This window comes from Malaclemys terrapin, chromosome 2 (genome assembly GCF_027887155.1).
Source record: "Malaclemys terrapin pileata isolate rMalTer1 chromosome 2, rMalTer1.hap1, whole genome shotgun sequence".
Taxonomy (NCBI): domain Eukaryota; kingdom Metazoa; phylum Chordata; order Testudines; family Emydidae; genus Malaclemys; species Malaclemys terrapin.
The window spans coordinates 73,579,752-73,605,567 of record NC_071506.1 but is presented as its reverse complement, the minus strand read 5'-3'; the positions used below and the strand labels follow the sequence as shown (position 1 = coordinate 73,605,567).

The window sequence follows — 25,816 nt, the reverse complement described above, 5'->3', positions numbered from 1 at the left end:
CGCATGATGATGCTGTTTCCTCCCTTGCTTATTTCCAGACATCCAAGCATGAATTATCTCTAAACCATGCCTCATAAGCCATCAAAAGTTTGGTCAAAGTCCTGAGGATCATCCCCACACACACTTTTATTTTATTACCTTACTCTGTTACGCAGGAGGGCAAATGGTCTTCTTAGCTATCAATGACAATGATTAAGTAGCCATGAGAGAGAGAGAATGATCCAGTGTTTAGGATGCTAGTTTGGAATTCAGGAGACGGGTTCAATTTCCTGCTCTGTGCCTCAGTTCCCCCTGTGTACTTCCCTGACTCACTGGGGTGTTGTGTAGATAAATGCATCACAAATTGTGAGATACTTCAGGAATGGGTACCATACACAGGTGCCGACTTTCTGATGTTCCGGGGAGGGTGGTGCCCCACCCTGACCCCACCCCTTCCCCCAAGGCCCCGCCTCTTCCCACCCTGTTCTGCCCCCTCTCTCGAGCACGCCCCACCATAGACTACTGGTACCTCCCCATACTGAGGGGGCACTATCTAAAGGGGAGGTCATGTGACCAGTCACGTGTTCCCCTCCCCATGCCAACCCCCCCATGCCCAGTCCAGGGCCACCATGCTGTCCCCACCGCATGTTACCTGCGCCTGGCCCCCGAGGTCGTTCTGGCACTCTCCCTGGCATGAGGGAGCCGCGGTGGGGAGTGGGAGAGAGCCGCTTCTAACACCGGCCCCTCCCGATCACTGCTCTGCAGCCCAGCAGCTGGCTGAGAGAGCCTGGCTGGGGAGGCAGCTTCCACTCCCTGCCCAGGCTCGGCTGCCGGGGACTGCGGCTGAACAAGCCGGAAACGTCCCAGAGGTTGTGGGGGCTCCGGCTCGCTCACCCTGGTTCCTAGCACCTGAGCCTGGGCGGGGAGCGGAAGCTGCCTCCCCAGCCAGGCTCTCTCAGCCAGCCGCCAGCCTGCCATGCTGCCAAGCAGTGTCCCAGCAGCCAGAAGGCACTGATCCTGCCACTTTTGCTCCTGGTCCCTCTTCCCCCCCCCCCATACCTTTCACTCCCCGGCATCTGGGGATGTCTCCCCTGACACGTTGCCCAGTCCCGCCCTTGCTCTGCCTCTTCCTGCCCCTGCTCCTCCTCTTTCCCTTCCCCCCGCAGTGCCTCCTGCACACCACTGAACACCTGATCTCCAGTAGGCGGGAGGCACTGGGGGGAGCGGAGGAGGGACCCACCGGTGGGTCCTGAGCACCCGCTATTTTTTTCCATGGGTGCACCAGCCTGGAGCACCCGTGGAGTTGGCACCTATGGTGCCATATAAGTGCTTAAGATTGATAGTTAGTACTCATGTATCAAATGCCATTACCTACAGCTATCACTAAGTACCCATCATCGCCAATGAAGTACAGTTTATCACTTTTGAGCTTAGCCAGTGCCCCAGTATGGCATTAAGGAGCACTTTGCCTTGCTGGTGGAGCCATTTGCAGATGAGAAGTAAAACCAGTGACCATGCCACCTCTAGCAGGAGTTTGTTATGAAACTAGGCTTCCTAGACAAATTCTAACACGATGAAATAGATTTTCACTATTTAAATCCCATCTAGAGTTTCAAATGTATATGGTATCATCTTCTCTTTCTGTTCCAAGTAGTGTTGATGTGAACTGTTAAGTGGCTGCCGTGTTTCATCCGAGAGGAGGCTGCATTTTAGTAATTGGCAAAGTACTTCTTGTTTATATCAGTTTAATGGCAAAATTTGGCCCTCAGCTACTGGTGTGCAATTCCCAGTGAGTTTATTAGGAGTGATATGCCTGTAACTGATGCTAGAATTTGGGCCTTTGTTTGTAAAGCACTTTGAGGGATGGGAATTTAAAGCTGCTATTTTTTTTTTAAGCCCTCTCTCAAATACTAGTGTTGAAAGCCATCAGTGGGACAAAAAACAAACAGCAATCCCACAAAATATCACAACACTGAAATAAGTATACACCACAACACATTTTCCTATTTTCCTTTTACATACCCCCATCAGGTTATACTCACCTCCTCAGCAGCCTTGGTATGTGCCTGGAAAGTGAGCAGCTATAGAAACACATTTTCTTTTTTCAACATATTAGAATTGTTAGTTACCAGTCAAGTTACTAGAATATGAAAACAGATCACACTGCAATAATGAATGTCTATAGAAGTATAGAGAGTTCAAATGTTCATGTAGCATATGCTTTTATATACATTATTATAAATTAAAATGATAGTGGGTGAAACATGCTGCTAAAGTAAGACGTTATCTGATTTTCCAAATTCAGGTAAAACTTTTTTAATGTTTTTAATTATTTATTTGTTTGTTTTAAAAAGTTCAGGTAACTTCTTTTAATATTTTAACTTTAGCAAACCTCTGCACTTTCTGCTTCCAGCTAGAAACACCAAGGCTAAGATACTGTTGTAAGAAAAGCCAAGTTACACAGAAGTACAGATTATCTGAAAATGTGCATCCCCACCCTGGTTGGTGGGCTCGGAAGGTTCAGTTAGCAACTCATCTCTTGGATCTTTTCCGAAACATTTGAAGTTAGTGCCGCACATTAGGGGTGGGACTTTTGAAAGCACTCGGTGTTGACTTAACTCTACTTCTATTGCAGTCTACAGTAAAACACCTGTTGACCTCAGTGGGAGCAGTTAGGCCAACACTGAGCATTTAGAAAATTCCATCCTCTGAGGGAAAACTTGGCCTCATTGAAGGCGATGGCAAAACTACCGCTGACTTCACTGGAGTCAGGATTTCACCCTATACTTTTATCCTAAAACTGCAAACTCTGTTTCATTGATGCCACATCTGCACAGGATTGTGTGATACAATCTAAAATAGCCCCCTCAAATAGTGGATAGAATCCATAGTACTCAATCCCCTTTACTTCAGGGAAAAACAATGTATCCTTTGTACTTTATTTGTTATTAATATTTCATCACTTTGGAAAGAGAAACCCCAAATGATGTATACAGGCTGCAGTGGTTAAAGCACTATCTTGAGTCCTGCCAACTGCGTAACTATAGCAGATCTGCATTTCTATTTCTTGGGAACCCCTGCTGTTGACTATAAAAAGCAGTTATTTTTAGAGATCGTATTAGCCAACAAATTCTGTATAGAAATACTATCAGCATTGTATTGCACAGGTGTTAGTTGGAAGGCCAAATGATTTTTCCTACCCCAAAACAATAATCCCCTGGAACTGCTCTTATAAAATGAAGTTTATTAAGAAGAATGAGAGGGCAAGTCAGACCAGTGCAATATAGACATGAATACAATTATATGATTGACAGACTGTCACAGAACTCCATTTGTTTCCTGATTTATTAAGCTATATACTTCATCATTATTATTTAAAATTATTATATGCTATTTGCATTTTGGAATAATGCTACAGGAAAGTCTCTGGAAGTGATCCTGAAAACATCTGGTATAAATATAACAAATGCAGTCTCAAGAGAGCAAGTGGGTTCTTGTAACATATAAAATATAATGTAATCATGTTTTCAATTTAAGTTTTTCATATTAAAATAACTGCCGATTATTTTTCGTATATATATATATGAAAAATTTATAAATTAATGGAGCAATAGACTAACACTGTCTAAGAGCAAGGTGAAAAGTGGTTTCAGCTTTCACTAGGTGAAACTAAAAATAAACTTTAAATTGTCTGAGCATAAAAATTTTTAAGTTATTTTACTTAAAATAGAGTTTAGGCTTAATCTGGTTCCCATAGCTGCCAGGGGACTTTTGCCAATGACATCAATGGGAACAGAAGCAGTCCACTACTGAATGCAGGTGTGACATATTAAAGAGGGGTAACTTGTGGCATGAGTGTGGTCCCATGTGAACTTCAACTTATTGTACTTTTTAAAGCAATATCTTTGTTGGTGATGCCATGGCACATCCAGTTCATTTTTCAATTAATGCTTATTGTTTTTAAAACAATTGTAAGGTGTGTAAAGCTCCTGAAAGTCATGCTTAAGGTACTAGCATGTAGGAGAGTACAGGGAGAAGGGGATTCTTTATTAAGTCTCACTTTAAATTATTTTTATTTGCATTTTACTTCTCTGCTATAGTTGAGAGCCAAATCCAATACCCATTGATGTCAGTGGGAGTATTTTCCTTTGACTTCAGTGGGCTTAAATGAGGCCCTAAATTATGAATGTGAAAGGAACAATTTGCCCATATGTTCCATCCAGGCACATTACACTCAACTCAAAAAAGGAGTGAAGCTAGAAATGACAAAACATGTCTTGCTTTTAGATCTCTGTGAGACTTTAAAGCAAGATAAGTGGGAAGAAAGTTCAGTAGTTTTATTTTATGAATGTTTAAAGTCAGAAACATCACACACGCACACTAGATTGTTTTGTATACATTTTTTTCAGATGCATTGTAATGATGTTTTGATTAACAGTATATTTGTTTAGGACACCTTACTCCACTGGAACTCAATAGAGCTTGTAAGCTCCACAAGCAGAGTAGCTTTAGATCCACAAACTTAATAGGTACAGTGATAGTGATAGACTGAAAGAGTCAGTCTATTAAGGTTATCAAAGAGACGGTTAAAAGGGTAACTTGATCACAGTCTATAAGTGCCTACCTGAGGAACAGAAATTTGATAATAGAGAGCTCTTCAGTCTAGTAGATAAAGGCATAATAACATCTGATGGCTTGAAGTTGAAGCTACACAAATTCAGACTGGACCTAAGGCACAAATTTTTAACAGAGGATAATTAGCCATTGGCACAATTTACTAAGGATTGTGGTGGATTCGCTGTTTGAAATCAAGATCGGATGTTTCTCTAAAAATATGTTCTAGTTCAAACAGGAATTAATTCAGCGAAGTCCTATGGCTGGGGTTATACAGGAGGTCAGAGTAGACAATCTCAATGGTCCCTTCTGGCCTTAGAATCTATGAATCCTATGAAGAAAAAAAAATCATTGAAGGATGTGTACAATTAAATCAGCTCTATTTAAAGCCACCAAGATTAGGAGACTTCTCTCTTTGTGCATTTTTAAGTGCGTCTGCCACACTTGTCTATGGGTGAGAGTGCCACTGCGCTAAGGAGTCTTAAGCATGGGTCCAGAACCAATAAACTTACATGTAGAGCTGAGCAAATAATTTATTTTTTTGGTTTGGTGCCTGAACTGGGGGAGGGGACGGTTGCTTTGAACCAAACTGAAAAATTTAGTTTTTCTTATCAAAACAAAGAAAAACAAAAAAACAATTAAATAAAACATTTCAATCGTTGATTTGAATCAACATAAATGACATTGCCAAAGGAAATGTTGATTTGAAGAAAAAAAAAAAGTCAGAACGGTTCATTTTGACATTTGTGAAATGTTTGTTTTCAGATTTTTTTCAGCCAGAACTATGTCAAATTTGACCCGAACTTGCAAATAGTTTCGGGGCCCTGAAAAATGTAACTCTCTCAACAAATTTAATATTTGCCAAAAAAAATTGCATTTAGCTTTACTTACGTGTTCTGCTGGCAAAACTTGTAGGATCCCAAAGGCAAATAGTTCAAGGCTTATATATTATTCTAAAAAGGCACATTAAATATAAAAATAGCATTACATGGAACATTAAGTTTGAAAAAGAATCAAGCTCTCACTATGTAATAAATTTCAAAAGTTAGGTTATTCCCATCCTGCTATATTAACTGAGCTACAGACCACGTGTGTAATATTTTCTTTTTCTCTTTAATCTGACTCTTAATGTATTATTCTTTATTAGTAGTATATAACATAAAAATGTCAGATGTGCAATGTGGCCAAATTAACTTTGGAGGAGCGACCTTAACTTTCAGTGCATGATTTTTCAACTTTAATGTTGCATGAATACTAGGATATTTTAATCATTAAATTCTATTACAACAGGAAATAAACTGTGGTTGAAGTTATAAATACTGGGGGGGGAAGGGGACTCCGCGATTACTAATCACTTGAGCTTCAACTTGTGATTGATTATGTCATTAGTAGAACCCTTCAATGTATTTATAATTCTGTAATTCAGTGGCACTCATTTCTTGTATACAACCATCTCTTCATCCCAATGCCAGGTCTGGAACAAAAAGAAGCATCCTGGAAATCTATAATAACCCCTCCCCACACCCACAAATATTCATCTAAGACATAGAGTGTGTACAGTAAATTAAAAAAAAAACTGAATTATATACAATGCTATAAATGGATCTTAATGTTCTGGCTGCCTCAGACATCACTCATACTTTGCTCTTGTGGAGTATAATGATGCCATCAAAAACTATGAGCTGTAGCTATATTTATATATCCTTAAAATTACCTAAATAAGAACCAACCTAAACTGCAAATTGAATCTTTGAGGTTTAAACAAATTCAGATAACTGCCCTCTTCCACTCCAAGTTTTAGCCTGATATAATAGAAAAGGATCCATTGGCCATACATTGCCGTCCCATACTGCAGGTAATTTGACTGCACTAAATATTTCAGGGAAAGAGAATAAGATAAACCATAATCCCTTAAACTTTGAAGTGGGGAGGTATAACGAGGAGGAGAGAACTATGCTCCCCAGGAAGAATATATCAAAAGAATGTGTTCCCTGTGTTGCCCAAAACTAGTTCCTCAGATACACCTTGGAACATCAAAAGTTTTCCATCACTGAATAACAATTGGAAGCATCCAATTCTAGAAACACAGGATGCCATTGATTGTGCAGGATATGAACGCACTCATTAAGTCTCCTGCTTAAGAGAGGTACAATCCAGCATTATTTTTGAGCTAGCTACATTCTCTGCAGATCAACTTTTACACCCATAAGATGAAATTCACCTGAGTGTGTAGGTCCAGTGCAATGTTCTCCACCCTGCTTAAATTCCCATGTGGGGGCTGTCAAGGGAGGTGCTGCTAGCCGAGTGGCTGCACACATGAGTATTTGCACCTTCTGCGCACAGTAGAAATTATCTCCACACCAGCCCAGCCAGCATGGAGGGCTACACCTTGGAGCAGGAAATGGGAGCATCAAGAGATCTGTGTTTATGCCATTACTATTGCCCCAGTACCCTGTATAAATAGCGCAGAAGGTTTCAGGCCACTACTTATATCCACCAGAGCTGGAAGAGTGCAGAGCAGTCCTAAATTCTGTCCCTGTTTTGTGGGAGTGGATTCCAACTCCTCTGTAATTTCACCTGCATAGACCTTGAATAGTTGAGGTTTACATAGATCTAGTGGGTTTCACCTTTAATACCTAAATTGTAACCAAGAGAATTGGGTGGCTTTTTGTTTTCTTGATAATGCAGTATGTGACGAGTTTGTTTGAAATGTTTGCATGTATGTGTTTTAAGACAACTTTCCCTTTTAAAAGTTCTCCTAAACATTGTTTAGCAGGCAAGCTGCAGTCAGACAGACAACGAAAGCTATGTAAGAACTGACGATGAGGAGAGCTGCATTCGAACTGATGAGGAAGAAAACCTGGCTGCAAACTTCACAGAAGAATGGAACCAACAAGTGCAGCATCTCTTGACAAAAAAATCAAATGACTAACTAATTTCCGAGGACTGTAGCACAGTACTTTTGTTCTAAGAGTTGTAGTTTGTAGGTGTGTGTTTTTGAGAAAAAAGACTTTTGTTTAAAGCTAACTTATATTAGCTACATCTTCTGTAACATGGCTCATTACCGATGAAGAAAGCAGGCTGAAATGTGTGCTGCTGTTACAAATAATAGCAGTATCAACAAAACATGTAAACCCTTTGCACACAATGTTGAACCTATTCAGTTTACAATGACAATATTAATACTGTTTATAGATTTCAATTTGATTTCTGAATACTTCAGGATTTTGGTAGAACAGTTTACTATACACTGTACATTTTTCTTTCACAGAAGAAATAAAAAAGCTACAATTATGCATTTAACACTGAATGATTATACTCCTGAGTGTATATATTTAGTAGCCCAAAAGCAAAGTACCAGACTATGTTTGCAATTTGTTTAAAAGTCTTTTACATAAAAGACTTGTACAAAATGCACTAAAAAACCCCTCTAATTTAGGGCTAACGTGTAACTTAGGAATGTTTTCTTTCAAAGTAATCTAACAAATCAGCCATAGAAGTTAGTGTAAATATTTTTTTTCCAAATAGATATCATATACAAAAGGCAACATTCAAATTATATAGAATCTCTAGTTTTTAAATCAGCACAGATCTTCTTAAAACTGTGAACTATGTTTTAAAATACTCGTTACTAAAGCTGTTTATAAACCACAGGTGCCATAAGATCCCTAAACTGACTGAAGTTATGTATAATCTTCCATGGTATTGTTTCATTGATGTTTTAGCTTTAGTAAACATGTGTTCAACAAATCGGCTCTTTCCATATTTTCCCCTCCCCGTCATGTTATTTTTGAGGCCTTCAGCTTTAAATATATAGGCTTAAAGTGCGCTTTCAATTGTTTCCTTTCATTTCCAAATGTGTATTGCCTTAGCCAGCCACCAGATGTTCTGCATGCGTTCTTGGAAATGTGTAGTGAGACTCTCGGAGCTGAATGGAGATTTAGAAATCAGTGAAATGCACAAGGAAAACAGAGTTGTTGTTTTTGAAAGAACAGGCATAGGGTTACAGAACTAGAGTATTGTCTCTGCTAGTAACTCTTAACTTTTTATCTTACCCGGGGGAGAATTATGAGAGAAAGTGGGCCTTTTCGATCATGCAGGATAACAAATTGAAAATGTTAGTTGTACAGTGCTTGCCTTGCCCTTACTATTATCCTAAATGTAGTTTTGACCAGAGTTTGAAGTGAAATAGCTGGTAATATCTCACATAGGACATTACTTAGGAGTGAAGTGACACTGTCTAGCAGCCCTGAAAATTCTAGGTTTTCATACAGATAGGCCACACCTGGCACGGTCTGTCTTCAGTGAATGATGAGGTACTGATGTAAAAGAAGTTAAAGCATGTCTGTCTAACCTTTCTTTCATGGTAACATTTTAGGATGTGTCCTGGATTGCTCCATAGCTTGTCCCAATAAACGCACTCGCTGTATGTCTGTACGCGATCTTTAGTCGCATGGCTGTTTCATTGAGATTGAGTGTTAGATAATGTATATCTGTATGAAAGAGTTACTGCTATTTTTTTACTTTCATACAGTATTATTGCTTATACAGACCCCTTGCCCACATCTCCTTGTATATCTGAGCCTGGTCTCAGATACCCAAATTGACACTCCTGCAACCAGCTATCTTCACGTAGGCTTCCCCCCACTCCTCCCAATCACTGGTCTTTGCTTCTGTGGTATAGGCCAGCCTGAAAAGGTAGGCACCATACCTATGATGGCATATGTCTCCTACAGCCTCTTCTCAGGAATGGGTGAGCCTTCCACTAGTGCCTAGCACTCAACCCTGAAAACTACTACAGTGAAGTTACAGCCAGTGCTGTCAGCTCAGGATTCAAGTCAAGCATTTCCTGAACACAGACAAAGTGAGCTAGCACACAACTATGTGCCATGGCTGACTGATTCAACAACCTATGTTACGTTTAACGGCATCTAGATTAACTACCTTACGTAACTCTCATGTCTGTGTACACATCATCATCGTGCTGAAAGTAAGTGCAATAGTATAAATCCATTGCCAGGGCTCCAGGATTAATACAATGAAAAATGTTGACAAACCAACCAGTTTTCTCTCAGGCTGGTGTTAGCAAGGCAACCCAAACAGAGTTCTAGGTGACCTCTTCTATTTTAGAGCTCTGAGATGAAGCACTTTTTAGTTGGCTCTCCAAATCTCTAATTTAAGCTGCTTCTTTTTTTCCCCAGTGGTAAAGCTGGCTACATTTTAGCACAGTTGGTCTTTGACTGTTTGTCAGATATTATTTTGGTTGTGACTTATGGTCATTAAACAAAGTTACAGAAATGGTCCCCAGTACTAGCCTTTTCTAACTACAAATGCCCAACCACAGCAGTCAAAACTCCCTGAGTGGTTGACTGTCACTGGAGGGAAGGACTACTCAGTAGTTTGCAATCAGGACACAGGGATGTGACGATAAATAGGGTTCTCGAATGTTGAAAGTTGAGGAGGAGAATAGGTTATCTGTAAGTAGTAATGTTAACTAACCTGCATAATAAGGTGTGTGGCCTTTGTTGTGATATATGTATTTTCTTATATGCATGAGCCAAATTGTTGAATCATTATTTAGCACAGGTGTCTGCCTTTACTTTTAGTCATCTTCTCCCATCCTTATTAGTTCTTGGCAATTACTGTAGATAGACCTTGTAAATATTGCAACCGCAGGTTCAAACCACATTGGTTCAATTCAGCAGAAGGAGCCATGAACAACAAGCACTCCACTGTGTCCTGATGAGAAAGGGCATTTTTATCTTTGAACCAAAAATGTATGAAGAGTTACATCTTGAGGCTAACAACTGTAAGACATTTTTAAACTACTGTACTTGACACCACTTGAGACAGATGTAGAGACACTAAAGATTTCCCACTATTCATTGGTATTGTAACAGAACTATTGTATGGGGTTTTTGTATTGCTGTTAAGTATTGTTTTGTGTGTGTGTGTTGGAACCTACTGGGGACATGTTATATTTTGAAGTGATTAAACTATTTAATTGTGTGTCTATATTTTGGAATGGAATTATTTCTTCATTAAAAAGGATTTTTAAAAATAATTTACCAAGACTGATGTTTGTGCTTTCTTTTGGTATTAGCATGTCTGTTTCCTGAAGCTAGAGTGGGGCTTTCTTCTGGAATAAAGTAAAGCAGCATTGTCTGGTTCAGTGATCTTCACCTCTTTCTTTCCCACAACCAAAAATTCATTGCTTTTTTAAATTCTGACTCCACATTACAGAATCCTTCACAGCAGCTTCCCTCATGCTTCAAACATGTCACTGATTTCTGCAGTGATCTAGGCAGTTCCTTTCTTTCTCTCCATTCTGGTTGCTTGCATGCTGAGTAGCTCCATAGCCTCTGGTTGAAGCAGCCCATCCTGCCTCTACCCATACCCCCTCCCTCTCACTGCTTGATGGGGATGAAATGTTCCATTATTTCCCCCCCTGCCACTTGACTTCTTAGAGGAAAGAAGCTCAACTCTTCACCACCAGTCAAATCAGTGTATGATTCCTATAACATGGTATTTTCAAGTTAGTTTACTTCAATAAAATGCAATTATTTTTAATAATTAGCATCTAGATGTCCTATTGTGTTTCCCTTGTGCTAGGAACTGTACAGATACATAAGACAGTCCATGTCCCCCAAGAGCTTACAATATAGACAAGATATGCTAGAGCAGGAGAAAGAAAGTATTGTCCTCATTTTAAAGAAGAGAAACTGAGCCACTAACTGCCAAAGGCTGCACTGTATATACAATTCACACAAGATCTTGCACTGCAAATGAATAGAAAGGTACCATTTTCCATTTAGTGTTTTAAGAGGACATCTCTCTGCAGCCCCATGTCATCTGCTGGTGCTTTCTAATGATCACTAGCCTAAAGAAATTCTAATTTACAACGGAAATTATTTTTTCCCAAAAAAGCAACACTTTTGCATGTATGTTGTAGGGTATGCGCGCTCTAAAGCTGCTACTATTCAGAGGCCTAATCATGTCCTGTGAAAGGCAATTTTCCTTTCACCCCCTCCCCCAAAGTGAACATCTTAGCTACTATACTGGCCCCTCCACCCAGGAACTAGGCATTAGGCAAATAACATAGGGATGCAACAATGAGGCTTTTGCTGCTTGTGCTGGTTTGGAATAGCCTGTGGTAAAACAAATCCACAATTCAATCTATTGAGAGTATGCATTTGATTGTTGTGTAAAATAGCAGCATATCTTCAGAGGAATCAACTACACATCTAGCCACTGCAAAATGGCACTTATTATACACAGCAGTAGTCACACTCGTACACTGGATGTTGCTAAATAGGCAATTGATTATATTTGGTGGGGCTATATGAATGGAATGTAGTGGCATAGCATCAGGGATAGCCTGTACTCGTTACCATATAGTTTCAGGAGACTAGATACTAGAAAGGAAGCAGTAGATTGGAGGCTTGATGGTTGTGTCAACACTAACTGCTAAGCTCTAAAGCTGGTTTGCCCTTAACTCCCAGGTCTCAAACAAAGACATTCGCTTTACATGGTAAATTTGTTAGAGCTGCTGAATTATGCGAAGCAGATGATAGACATCATGTGATACCCCAGGTATAATTCCACACTGGTATCCATTCTACTATTTTTTTCCTCATGGGCTACATTTGGACCATTGCAATTTGAGAAGCAAATACAGTAGACAGCCTCTGGCTACAAGTTGGGCACTCCTGGCACCACACCTCTCAATTTTCCACACACGTCCTCCCCAAAGGAAGGCCAAATTTGGACTGGTAACAATAAATCAATCCCAATTGCAAACACAAATTGAGTCTCCTCTTATTCCCTGGAAGTAGGTACCTTGCTTAGGGCAGTCCTGTGTGATGTGACTGAAAATATCTAGAAGCTTCTGGATGGTACATTGGGGTACATTCAGCAGCCTACAAATCTATTACCGTGCTTCTAATTTACTTCAGAGGCTTGTTACTTAGCAGGTCCATATTTCATTTGAAACACAGGCGTTGGTGCTCTATGTGGAGTGTTTGAGCACAATGAGATTACCACAGTGATAGGAAAAACCAGCATATTGCAGAAATCATTTGTACCCCAAAAGGTTTGGAAAAAACGCCTCTATTGTTCCAGTCAGAAGCAGGAACTGAAGAGTTTTATGTATTTTGGGATCACTTTAGCCAAATGCCCAGATAATCTATAGATTAAAGTCTTCCCTTGTCTTTTTATGAATAACTGCCCTGCATTGGTCATGTGGGGATTAGCATAGAGAGTCTATATTGCAACCACAACATAACTGTTCATGTGGTTTGCAACAGAGAAAGCCACAGGCATTCGGATTCCTGCTTCCCATTTGTGTTATGGGAGAGTCAGAAACTAAGGGTACTCCTTTGAAAATTGTCCAGATGGTGGCCTACTCTTGGATACACATGTTTTCTGGCCTAGGAATTTGGAACCTTATCTCTAGCAGTGTCCATTGGGAACTGCTGTCCCTTCATGCAGGGGTCCAAGGTCCCAAACTCCTTTTATTTTCATCTGACTACCCAAGGTGCAATGCAGGCTGTGCTTACTCAGTGTCCGCTCGGCTTCCTGCATGTTTGTTTTTTTTTTGGTCTGTGTTAGTTACTTTTTGTATCACATTAGCTAGTCAGTCCATTTTTCATGTTAAAAAAATGTTTTAAGCCGCTCCAGTCTTGCGTCCTGTGTGATGCAGATGGGGAAAAGAAGCCACAATTGAGCATAACACATTGTGAACCAAGTGCGCCTATTAAGCATCATCCGGTGCCTAGCCCTCTTGAGCTGCTTCCCCTTATTTTGGGCTAATTTTTTTTGTCCATAGAGGATGGATCTGCAAAGAAATACTGGCTAAAACAGCTATTTGCGCAGCATAAAAGACTGATCAACAGAAACCAGTGCCTCCCTCTGTTGTCCTGCTTCTTACTGCGCCTTCCCACCCCTCACATCATCCTCTCATGCTCCTGCTCCTTCCCACTCACTGCCCCTCAGAGTCACCTCCAACTCACTGCTCCTTTCCTCCCTCCCCAGTCACCCTTTTCAGTCACCCTTCTTTCTGCTAAGAAGGTAGAAGACTGGTGCGCTGGCAAAGTCTTTTCCGTCCTGACTGGCAGGGGGCTCGCCTCTTCCCCAGCCCTTCTCCTGCCTTGGGGCCAAGAGGACAGTTGCCATGGAGCGAGAGAGAAGCAACTTCCTTATCACAATATCCTCCAGTACCTCAGGAAGTTATGGCTGGGCCGAGGTGGTGTCTGCTGACATAGCCTAGGAGAAGCTAAGAGTGGGCAACCACAAAGCAGTGAAGGAGATGACTGTTCAGAGGTATGAAAATCCCAGACATGAATTGTCACATGAGAGAAGAGGCCAAAATTTGATGAGTTGGTGGAGCATGGGGAGGGGTCTAAGAAATGATAGAAGGGAACTGAGAATGATACAGCTGAAGAGGATGGAGAGAGACTGTAATGAAATGGGAAAGTGGGGGGTTGGAATTATATTGAACTGGCACATGAGCTGAGCTACAGAGATGTGAAGGCGGGCATTATGTATTGCACTGATGTGTTGGGGGATATTTTGTATGGCACTGAACTGAAGGGAGGCTGAGAAATGAAGGGCAGAGGCAGAGCACTGAAGTATTAGATTAGAAAAGGGGGCAAGAATTGAATTGTCTGGGGGAGGAAGAGCCTAGAATTGATTCATTTGTGGACAAGGATTAAGAATTGGTGAATTAGGGGAATGAGGGGTTGAGAATTGATGAAGTGATTGTTGGGGGGGGAGAAGAGCTGTACAGGGCGGGGGGGCAGAGATTGGAGTTTGGGGCGGGGCAGAACCAGAAATTGGATTGTATGAAACAAAAAGTGAGGAAAGGAAATGGAGAAAGTATGGACTGGGTAGATAAATCAAATGGTCTCAACAGGGAGGAGAGTGAGTTTATACAGAGAAAGTAGTGAGCAGATTGTAGCAGTGTGGTATGTAAACTTGGAATGAAGGTGATAAAGCAAGGGGGAGAAAGAAAGATTGAAAAACATAAATGGGGAGAGAGAATATTTGTTTTTGTGTATCTGGGATGGAAATACATGAGGGCTTCTGTGGCCCTCTGCATCTGGGGCTCAATGTTAATGTGCTGTTTGCTAATTTTATATAACATAATGTATCACTGAAAATTATTCTGATAAAATTCCAGTTAAATTCCCAGAAGACTTGCCTTTTTTTTTTTTAAACACAACACTTGACAATGGCTAGGCAGCTGGTATGTTGGGATAGCTGCACATTATGCTAATTGCTAACCATGACAGTCTTACTATTACCTTGTGCTTCCCTGTCTGTTTGGTGTATCCACTGTTTGTGTCTCATCATATACTTAGATGGTATGTTCTTTGAGGCAGGGGCCATCCTTTCGTTATGGGTGTATATCCAGTGCCCGGCACAATGGTGCTTGATATCAAATTGGGATCTCTGGGTGCTACCACAAGACAAATAATGAATAATGTCATAAATAACATATTTGGTTTTAAATGCTTTATAATCTGAAAGTGTGAGAAATTCCACGTGGAATTTTAATTTAATTCCCACAATTATCCAGAGCCCACCCCACTTTGATTGGTAAGCCATAATCCTGACAATTCTGCATCCTCCTTTGAGTTCACACATTTCAAAATACTTACAGAAAGTTGTTTACTGGTTCACCCACCTCCCCACACGCTGCTGTTTGGTCAAGCTACACCAATATTTTTTGTTCTTTTAATATTGCCTATTAGATTGGTTCCTGAAACCACTTAATTTTTGTTCTCTGCACTCTCTCCAAATCTGCCAACCAGTACAGTGCTACTGTAGCTAGAGACAAGGACCTGCTGAATTTCAGAAAAATCAGTTCTCAGCACTGTGCACTTCTGTACTTGAGTGGGTGCCATTGCAGTTTGACAACCAGACACATACAGAGGTGGGCTACACTTAGAATTGACGATACCTCCCTATCACAATCGCTGCAGAGCAGCAAAATACCATTTATTAATAGCACTCACCTTACACACGTTGTACCATTTTTAATTGTGCCACAAACAAGTGTGTGTTTGCTCTCTGCTAATTTGCTTTCAGAGCCCAACCCGTCAGGCAGCTTGAAGTCCCTGAGCAGACTGAGGCTTTGAAAGTCTTGTTTGTTTTTGTTGAAAGGCTCTATTAGAGCATAGCATAATTAACACTCCAGGGGCCACTACTTCTAGGGAATCATCTCTTCACTTCTCACTCACCACATATGTTTCTTTGAGGAAAACTAAGCAGAAAGACAAATTTTTAAATTATACTTCAGGTCTCAGTTCTACAAATGCACCAATTTCAGAATAACAAAAGATGTTGCAGAATTATTTTCTAGATTCACATTTAGGAGAAATATATGCAGGACAGTTTTCTTTTTACCATACCTCTCAATGTTATTTTTGATACACAAGGTGTTACGCTCCGTTGTGGATTGTGTATCCCAAAGGAAGCAAGACTGGAGTGGCTTAAAACAAAACACATCAGATCAATGTTAAACTAGATATTCACTGGCCAGCTACAACTTTCCTGGTGAAATCATTTGTCATTCACATTACATGGTATGCAACTGATCCATATATTCCGCTATGCTAACATTGTCTGAACAGCAGTGGTTTTCCTAGAGATTAGAAATCAGGTTCATCCCTGGTGTAATGCCATTGGCTGTAGCGGACTTACAGCAGGGAGGAGTTTGCCCTAGTACCTCTCGTCAGTTGATAGCTGGACTGCATTTATTCAACCCTGTAATAAGCACTTCCTGAATAACTGCTTTCCTCCACAGCTGATACCATTAATGATAGGGAATGATTTTCATGTCTCAGTCACCTAACAGGTAGAATGAGAAATGAACTACAGATCGAGGAAAGCATTACTTAAACTAATTCCATGAGGAAGTTTTACACTAGCTTATATTGCACTGTAATTTTAAAAGTCAGCAAAAAACAAAACTCCTCTTGTCTCCTCATTCCCCTTCCTTAGACACCATGCCTGGTGGTGATAACAAAATTCCCACTACAATTCCCACAGTTACTGGGGCTCTCCAATTACTTTATGATTCTGTGGAATCTAAAACTGACGCATTTCATTGAAAAATCTCAGCTCTTGTGGGGGTTTTAAAAATAAGACATTCAAGCCAACCTTCAGTGTTGAATAAAAAAATCATTGCCACTGGATGTAAAACTCAGCCAAGGTAAATTAGGTTTCTTCCAAATCAGCTAGCTCTTGTTTAACAGCTTGAGAAAGGCATTTATCAGTTATGCCTCAGTTTTACAGTTATGTCTTATCCTGTTACCATATTAAAAGCTGAGGGTTTTGTTTCTATAAATTATGAGCTGTAGAAACAAACAAGGTCGTCTAAAAACCCAGAAAGGGGAAGAGAGAAAATGTTGCTTGTTAGATTTAGACTGCCACGCTTATTTGGATGTTTATATTCTAACAATGAGTTAGAAACTTGGGCACATAGCAGAGCCATTTCCCTTGCTTGCTCCATCATGTTTCACATACCAAACTCAGTTTAGTCATGGGCACCCAGGTACTGATTAATTTAGTCCCTGTAATGGCAAACAGGAGACTGCATTCCCTCTTTATTTCACACAGTGTATGGCAAGTCAGATGCTATGACAATCCATCTTAGCCATTTGTCTGAGTCTGTCTGTTCTCAAGCCACTGATTTCCTTGTAAATAAAGTTTAGTGCTTGTGAAAGGTGCTTGACTACTGGCATTGGAAACTGAGGTCTTCTGCTTAACAACAGGATAGATACAGCTGCAATGCAAGCCTTTTTACATTGGCCCAATAACATGACCCTCTAGGGATAATATCTGCAGATGAGAGAGTAGTCCAGTCTTCACATTCACCCCCCTAGTATTTCTATTAAGCTTGCCCACACTGGATTGCCAACTCTGTTGGCACTTTGTATGATGTGGATTGTGCAATTCCACTTGCCTGAGACGCTAAACCAATTTCACACAGGCCATCAAATAAAGTGGTTACTATTTCTTATTTGTATTCTGAAAGCATGCAGCAGCCCCAATAGAGATCAAGGTCTTAGTGTGCTAGGCTCTGTGCAAATACATAGTAAGAAATGGGTCCTACCCCAAAATCTTACCATCTAAATTAAGATGATAATAAAAAGAATGTGGAAGAGGGTAAAAGTGATAGGAACATATGATTATGTGAACTAGCAATGGGCACAATTAACTGGCCTTAAAAAATAAATTTGCTCAAGATATAAATAAACAGGAGCTATTAATTATATCAATAATCTCTTCTGGCCACCTTCATAGCCCCCGGCTTCATTTCATAATGAAGCCGTAGTATTAAAAAGTAGTTATGACCGAGAGAGAGACAGTGGGAGATTATAATCTTGTTGATGGAAATATTTGTTCCCTATTTCTCATGAGTCATTTTGTTGTTTTTCTTACCAAAACAAATTGTTACTCTACAAAGATTTTAATAGAGCTGGGAAGATCTTCTTATGTTTATGCAGCGGCAACACTACCAACTAAATTACCATTCCAGAATGTTGTAGGAGCAAGTCTAAAGAACAAAGAGTTCAGATTTCAGAGTAACAGCCGTGTTAGTCTGTATCCGCAAAAAGAAGAACAGGAGTACTTGTGGCACCTTAGAGACTAACAAATTTATTAGAGCATAAGCTTTCGTGGACTACAGCCCACTTCTTCGGATGCATAAAGAGTTCAGATTGATTTTTCAGGTTGTGGGTTGAGCCAGCAGCTAGAAAAAAAACTTGGTAAGGTTTACAAACCCAAGTGCAGGGTTTTAACGGTATTTAGGCATCACTGCATTCAGCATTGCAATGCCTATCTGATTTATGAGATAAATCTGTTAAGTGCTGCAACATTGAGCGCAGCTACATCTATACACCTTTAAAAATCTGGGTCTCTGTAAATTTGACTTGGGGCTCATTAGAAGTATGACAGATATCATTTTTAGAGATTCCGTTTTACTATAACCACATTTGAAATGGGCGGAACTAACGCAAATAAATTGCCAGTGCATGGGTTAATTTTTAGTATAATGCAAAGGTTTATTAATCAAAAGTTTTTCATACCATATACCCTAAAAATAACTATCCAGGTACGTCATATTTTCTGTGACTCAACATTCATTGAAAATGTGGTGGTTTTCCCCTCCGCAGCTGCAGAATTATTGTTCTAGGAACATCTGTTTTCAAGGATATGTTGGCAGCCTTCGAAAATGAAGTCAGATTACCAGAATTAAAGATAACAACCCGGTCCATTCTAATTCATACATTGCTTCCTCTATTTCACTGGCTGCCTGAAATCATATGGCACATTAATGAGGTCTGAAACAAATTACAACCCATGAAGATCTAGCATCAACTGGGAAAAGTAAACATAGGAAACTACATTTGATCAGGAAGCCCCAATATATTTGCTTCCTAAATTCCTGCATATAGACATTACAATATCAAACACCAAGTGAACCTCTAAACAAAATAAATTGGGAATAAGGATTGTGAGCGAGCAAAGAATTCAATTGTAGTTATATTAATTGTTGAGTTAATTAACAGAGGTTAAACTTTTCTGTCTCAGTCACAAATGCCCTTATTGATAGTGAGCCAATACCCTGATTGCATGACAAAAATTAATATTAGAAAAGATGACTAACACATGCCATTTCCCGTAATGGAGTATTGGCCTGATCCAATTCCCATTGAAGTCGATGGCAAAACTCAGTTTATTTTCAGTGGTGGAGGATCAGGCCCTATATGATGCTCCACAAAGTCTGTACTAGTTCTGTGCAGCATGGATGTCATACGACTGAGAAACCAGAATGTAGTGAACAGTGAGCAAAAAGATACTAAGCAGATAAAACAGCCATTCTTATAATACCTAATAGTTGATGGCCCTTCTTCAGCACTGTACTCCGTGGCAAGAGCATGCACCCGTGTGTAACGGAGTAGAAAAGTCCTATTTAAGCGTTGAACACTTTTTGCTCAGAATATCCCTGATCTAGCAAAACACTAAAGCATGTGCTTAACTTTATGCACACGGGTAGCACAATTAACTTTAAGCAGACATGTAACTTCTTTGCTGGATCAGGACTTAATTGTTTGGAATTTTTTACTGTAGAGTGTAAAAATGTAGTAAAAAGGGTGCATGAGCTAAAAGGCAGGAAGGCCCTTGCAGGAAATCATTTGAGCAGATCCACAAATCCATGGGGTCCTTAGCCTAGGCCATTCTTGCACAGATGGGGACTAGCAACTGGTCCCTGCTACAGCACGTTATCCTTTGAAAAGGCTAGAGTGAGGTTGTAACCATTGCAGCCAGTCTCACATAAGCGAGTAGAAAAGAGCTGGATTTTCCCCTGACAGTGGAACCCATGTAGTGCCACTATGTGAAGCACCACTGCGTGCAGGACAAGCGCCTTTCATGACAATCTGATAATCCTGCCCTAAGCCTCAACATCCACCACTGAATCACACAGTCATTCTCATTGAGGAGGTGGTGCAGGGTGCTGAGTGAATGACAGTGGCAGCTTCCTTCAGATCACAGGTTTTGGTTGGCTAAGTTCAAGACAAGTCACAAAAAGTCAGCTGCATCTGTGTTTGACAAAGAGGAGGATATAGATCCTAAAGAGATTTAAAGAATATTTCCAACATACCTCTGAACAGCATACTAACCCACAGAATCCCCCCTACCAGCACTACAAAAAAAAAGGATTCTGCGTGGACTCCTCCAGACGGTGGAAACAACAGATTGGATTTCTACATAGATTGCTTCAGTCAACGTTCAAAGGCTGAAATTGTTGAAAAGCAACATCACTTGCCCCATAACCTCAGCCATGCTGAACACAATGCCATCTACAGCCTCAGAAACAACCCTGACATCATAATCAAAAAGGCTGACAAAGGAGGTGCTGTCGTCACCATGAATAAATTGGAATATGACCAAGAGGCTGCTAGACAGCTCTCTAACTCCACATTCTACAGACCATTATCCTCTGATCCCACTGAGGATTACCTAAAGAAACTACACCATCTGCTAAAAAAACTCCCTGACAAAGCCCAGGGACAAATCTGTACAGACACATACCTAGAACCCCAACCAGGGACATTCTATTTGCTACCCAAGATCCATAAACCTGGAAATCCTGGACGCCCCATCATCTCAGGCATTGGCACCCTAACATCAGGCTTGTCTGGTTATGTGGACTCTCTCCTCAGACCCTATGCTACCAGCACTCCCAGCTATCTTCGAGACACCACTGACTTCCTGAGGAAACTACAATCCATCGGTGATCTTCCAGAAAACACCATCCTGGCCACTATGGACGTAGAAGCCCTCTACACCAATATTCCACACAAAGATGGACTACAGGCTATCAGGAACAGTATCCCCGATAATGTCACAGCTAACCTGGTGGCTGAACTTTGTGACTTTGTCCTCACCCACAACTATTTCACATTTGGGGACAATATATACCTTCAAGTCAGCAGCACTGCTATGGGTACCCGCAGGGCCCCACAGTATGCCAACATTTTTATGGCTGACTTAGAACAACGCTTCCTTAGCTCTCGTCCCCTAACGCCCCTACTTTACTTGTGCTACATTGATGACATCTTCATCATCACCCATGGAAAAGAAGCCCTTGAGGAATTCCACCATGATTTCAATAATTTCCATCCCACCATCAACCTCAACCTAGATCAATCCACACAAACGGTCCATTTCCTGGACACTACTGTGCTAATAAGCGATGGTCACATAAATGCCACCCTATACCGGAAACCTACTGACCGCTACACTTACCTACATGCCTCCAGCTTCCATCCAGAACACACCACACGATCCATTGTCTACAGCCAAGCTCTAAGATATGACCGCATTTGCTCCAATCCCTCAGATAGAGACAAGCACCTACAAGATCTCTATCAAGCATTCTTAAAACTACAATACCCACCTGCTGAAGTGAAAAAACAGATTGACAGAGCCAGACGAGTACCCAGAAGTCACCTTCTACAAGACAGACCCAACAAAGAAAATAACAGAACACCACTAGCTGTCACTTTCAGCCCCCAACTAAAACCTCTCCAGCGCATCATCAGAGATCTACAACCTATCCTGAAAGATGATCTTTTACTCTCACAGATCTTGGGAGACAGACCTGTCCTCGCTTACAGACAACCCCACAACCTAAAGCAAATACTCACCAGCAACCACACATCACTGAACAAAAACACTGACCCAGGAACCTATCCTTGTAACAAAGCCCAGTGCCAATTCTGTCCACATATCTATTCAAGTGACATCATCATAGGACCTAATCACATCAGCCATACCATCAGGGGCTCGTTCATCTGCACATCTACCAATGTGATATATGCCATCATGTGCCAGCAATGCCCCTCTGCCATCTACATTGGCCAAACCGGACAGTCTCTACGCAAAAGAATTAATGGACACAAATCTGACATCAGGAATCATAATACTCAAAAACCAGTGGGAGAACACTTTAACCTGTTTGGCCATTCAATGACAGACCTGCGGGAGGCTATCTTACAACAGAAAAACTTCAAAAACAGACTCCAACGAGAGACTGCTGAGCTGGAATTGATATGCAAACTAGATACAATCAACTCAGGATTGAATAAGGACTGGGAATGGCTGAGCCATTACAAACATTGAATCTATCTCCCCTTGTAAGTATTCTCACACTTCTTATCAAACTGTCTGTACTGGGCTAGCTTGATTATCACTTAAAAAAATTTTTTTTCTCTTACTTAATTGGCCTCTCAGAGTTGGTAAGACAACTCCCACCTGTTCATGCTCTCTATATGTGTGTATATATATCTCCTCAATATATGTTCCACTCTATATGCATCTGAAGAAGTGGGCAGTAGCCCAGGAAAGCTTATGCTCTAATAAATTTGTTAGTCTCTAAGGTGCCACAAGTACTCCTGTTCTTTTTGCGGATACAGACTAACACGGCTGCTACTCTAAAGGGATTTAGTTTTTCCCCTGCTGAGAGAGCTGTCAGCCCAGTGCAAACTGTAACTCCACAAGCTAGGGAACAGAAAATCCATTCCAATAATAACAGAATGGGCATGAAAATCTAAATACGTATGTAGTCCTTTTATGCACAAACACTAAGTAACCATTGGCAAATCTCTGACCTAGGGAAGCCTGCTGCACTGTCACTCACTCTTTCCCAGCAGTGAGCAGCTACTTATTGAAAGGCAGCTACATGACAAAGGCATAGAACTGGAGAATTAAAAAAAAAAATCCAAAAAGTAATATAATAAACTGAAAACGCTGTATCTTATTTACTGACATTGAGGACTTTTCTGTAGCGATAAATATCTGCAGGAACGGAAAAGCAATGAAACATTTTAATGGCAAGTGCACAGAAAATGACAAGCACAGATTTTTGGCATTAGAAGATTTTGGCATTGTGGGTTTTTGAGCAGCCCTTTTTGTTGCACTTAGAGACAATGGCCCTAGTGTTTTGTGAGTCAGTTCACTAGAACACTGTACAGTCCTCACACATACTCTCCTCCCGTTCTCCCAGCAGTTACAGCTAATGTATGATTTGGTTCAGAAAGCTGACCCCTTTATTTGGGCCATGTTCCTTCAGTTTTTCACTAGAAATACTGTAACTATAGAGCAGTGGTGAATGAAACCAGGAATTAACAAAAAGCACGTTGAGGCTATTTTGAATTAGAAGACTTTCCCCGTATTTTACTTGGATAAGCATCATTAACTCATTAGGATAAGTAATCTGTAACTTTGGACTGAGGGATATAGCAGAGTCAAGGAGCCTTTTCTTTCTTTTGTGAGTCATGGCAAGTTTTCCTAATTGTGATTGGGAATTTATACATTGAAGCCTTGGTGCCACTATTTTACTTCTCTTGCTCCTTCTCCCTTATCAGTCCCGTTGCCAAATCTTACCCTTTTCCCTCTATGATGTCTCCAACAACCAGCCCATTCTTCTTCATTCCCATTGTTTAGTATCCTTGTCCAGGCTTCATATTCAGACCACCACTTCCCTGGGCTTCCCTGCATTTTACCTATAGTGTATCCAACATATCACTGCAAAAATAATCTACCTTGTTCAGACTCTGACCATATCTGCCCCAATCTGAATTACCATTCTTGCTTCTTTCAACAACAATCAGGCTTCCCATCCAACAAGGTCTGCAATCTATATACTGAGCAGGCTTGACTTTAGCCTGACAACTGGAAAGAGCACAGCTTAGCATTGAGCCAGATCTGGAGGACATTAAATGTGACCTGTGAAGGAAAGAGATTTGGTTTGTGCACTTTTTGCTATTTAAAAAGGCCTAGAGGTTTGGGGTTTTTTTTCCTCAAAAGTGTTCTTCCCTGTTTAAACATTAGACCTTTAGGTCTTGTCTAGCCTCAAAAGCTCTCTAGTGCCTAAAGATCTAGTGACCTCACGACTTCACATGAGTCAGTCGGTTCAAAACTCTTAAGGCCTGATGTTATGATGATGTAAATAATTTATGACCAATTTAAGTTCCCTTTACACTGCCAGAGAGGTGTAAAGGAGCCTTAGCATAAATGAGAAGTGGGCCCCTAATTTGTTTTTTGTTAATGCCGATTTAGGTGCAATGACAAACAAACCTTTTGGAGAATGCCTTTGGGAAAGTTCTAGTACCTAGTCCCTGCAAGAAAAGCTGTGACACCTGGGATTCCCAGGAGATCATTTCCTGCACACGTAGAGACCAGAAAAAGCAGGTTGGTTTTTTTTTTTTTTTTAACAAAACCTCTTCAAATCTTTTTAAATGGATGCCAGGGATGATTTAAAAATGCACAACACTGCTTTTTAAAAAAAACCTTCACAGATCACCTTTTAAATGTATTTTAATGTGACTTTTACTCTAAATATTTATCATTTTCCCTACAAGGAGTTTTCACTATCCTGACATTAATTAAGGGGCTTTTTCCTACTCTCCAAACATACAGGAGGAATGTAAGAGTTTGTAAAATGTGGCATATAAAATTATTCTGTATATACCAGAAAATTACTTCAGCACAACAGTCCAAACAACACATATAAAAAAGAATTTCTCAGTCAATGAGATACTACAACCACTTCAAGAAAAAAAAACAAATCAAAACCCACAGAGAGAGAGACCAAAAAAACACCAGCTAGCTCTAGAGACTGTAATGGTTTCATTTTTATAAATTACGCATACAAATTGCAAATCAAAGTTTAATATACAACATTTGCTTAAGCTGCAAATATTCACATAATTACTTGTAAAATATTTTAACTGTCCATTAAAAGTGGTTAACTCTCCACTGAAATGCTATCAGCCAAGTTCTCGTCTTTGGCCTTGGCTACACTTGCACCTTATAGCGCAATAAAGCCTCCAGGAGCGATTTACCTCACTCCCTGTCCACACTGGCAAGGCACATAGAGCGCTCTGATTCTGTGGCTGGAGCACTCCTGGTACTCCACCTCCCTGAGAGGAATAACATTTGTTGCGCCGCAGCACCAGTGTGGACACCTAATGCACTCTGACTGGCTCTGATTGGCCTCCGGAAGTGTCCCACAATGCCTGTTCTAGCCACTCTGGTCATCACTTTTGAACTCTGCTGCCCTGTCCTCAGGTGACCAAGCGTCAGACCCGCCCTTTAAATTCCCTGGGAATTTTGAAAATCCCCTTCCTGTTTGCTCAGCCAGGCGTGGAGCGCTCTCAGCGCATCTTTCCAGGTGGCCATGCCTCCATGCGCCAGGCAATCTCCAGTATGGAGCAATGGCGAGGTGCTGGACCTCATCAGTGTTTGGGGGGAGGAAGCTGTGGAGTCCCAGCTGCGCTCCAGCCGTAGGAATTACGATACCTTCGGGCACATATCAAGGGCCATGATGGACAGAGGCCATGACCGGGATGCGGTGCACTGTCGGGTTAAAGTAAAGGAGCTGCGGAATGCCTACCGCAAAGCCCGTGAGGCAAACGGCTGCTCCGGTGCTGCCCCCATGACCTGCAAATTCTACAAAGAGCTGGACGCGATACTTAGGGGCGATCCCACCTCCACTGCAACGACCACCATGGACACTTCCGAGCCCAGCACAGCAAGGGAGAGGAGGAGGAGGAAAGTGCGAGCGATGGTGCTGAGGCGGGGGGAGACACCCCGGAATCCCTAGATGCATGCAGCCAGGAGCTCTTCTCGAGCCAGGAGGAAGGCA

At 41.0% G+C, this 25,816-nt stretch overlaps 1 protein-coding gene across 18 annotated transcripts in view; it reads left to right on the top strand.

Annotated features, from left to right (window-relative positions):
• Positions 1–10,657, top strand: part of DTNA (dystrobrevin alpha) — a 287,362-nt gene extending 276,705 nt beyond the window's left edge. For 10 of the 18 annotated variants that reach the window (XM_054017111.1, XM_054017102.1, XM_054017107.1 and 7 more), the window contains one exon: positions 7,367–10,657. In XM_054017111.1, the coding sequence (XP_053873086.1) occupies positions 7,367–7,525 (159 nt within the window). In that variant the 3' untranslated portion in view covers positions 7,526–10,657. The remainder of the gene's footprint in view (positions 1–7,366) is intronic. The other 8 variants (XM_054017116.1, XM_054017114.1, XM_054017113.1 and 5 more) reach the window with 2 other exon arrangements.
• Positions 10,658–25,816: the final 15,159 nt, after the last annotated feature.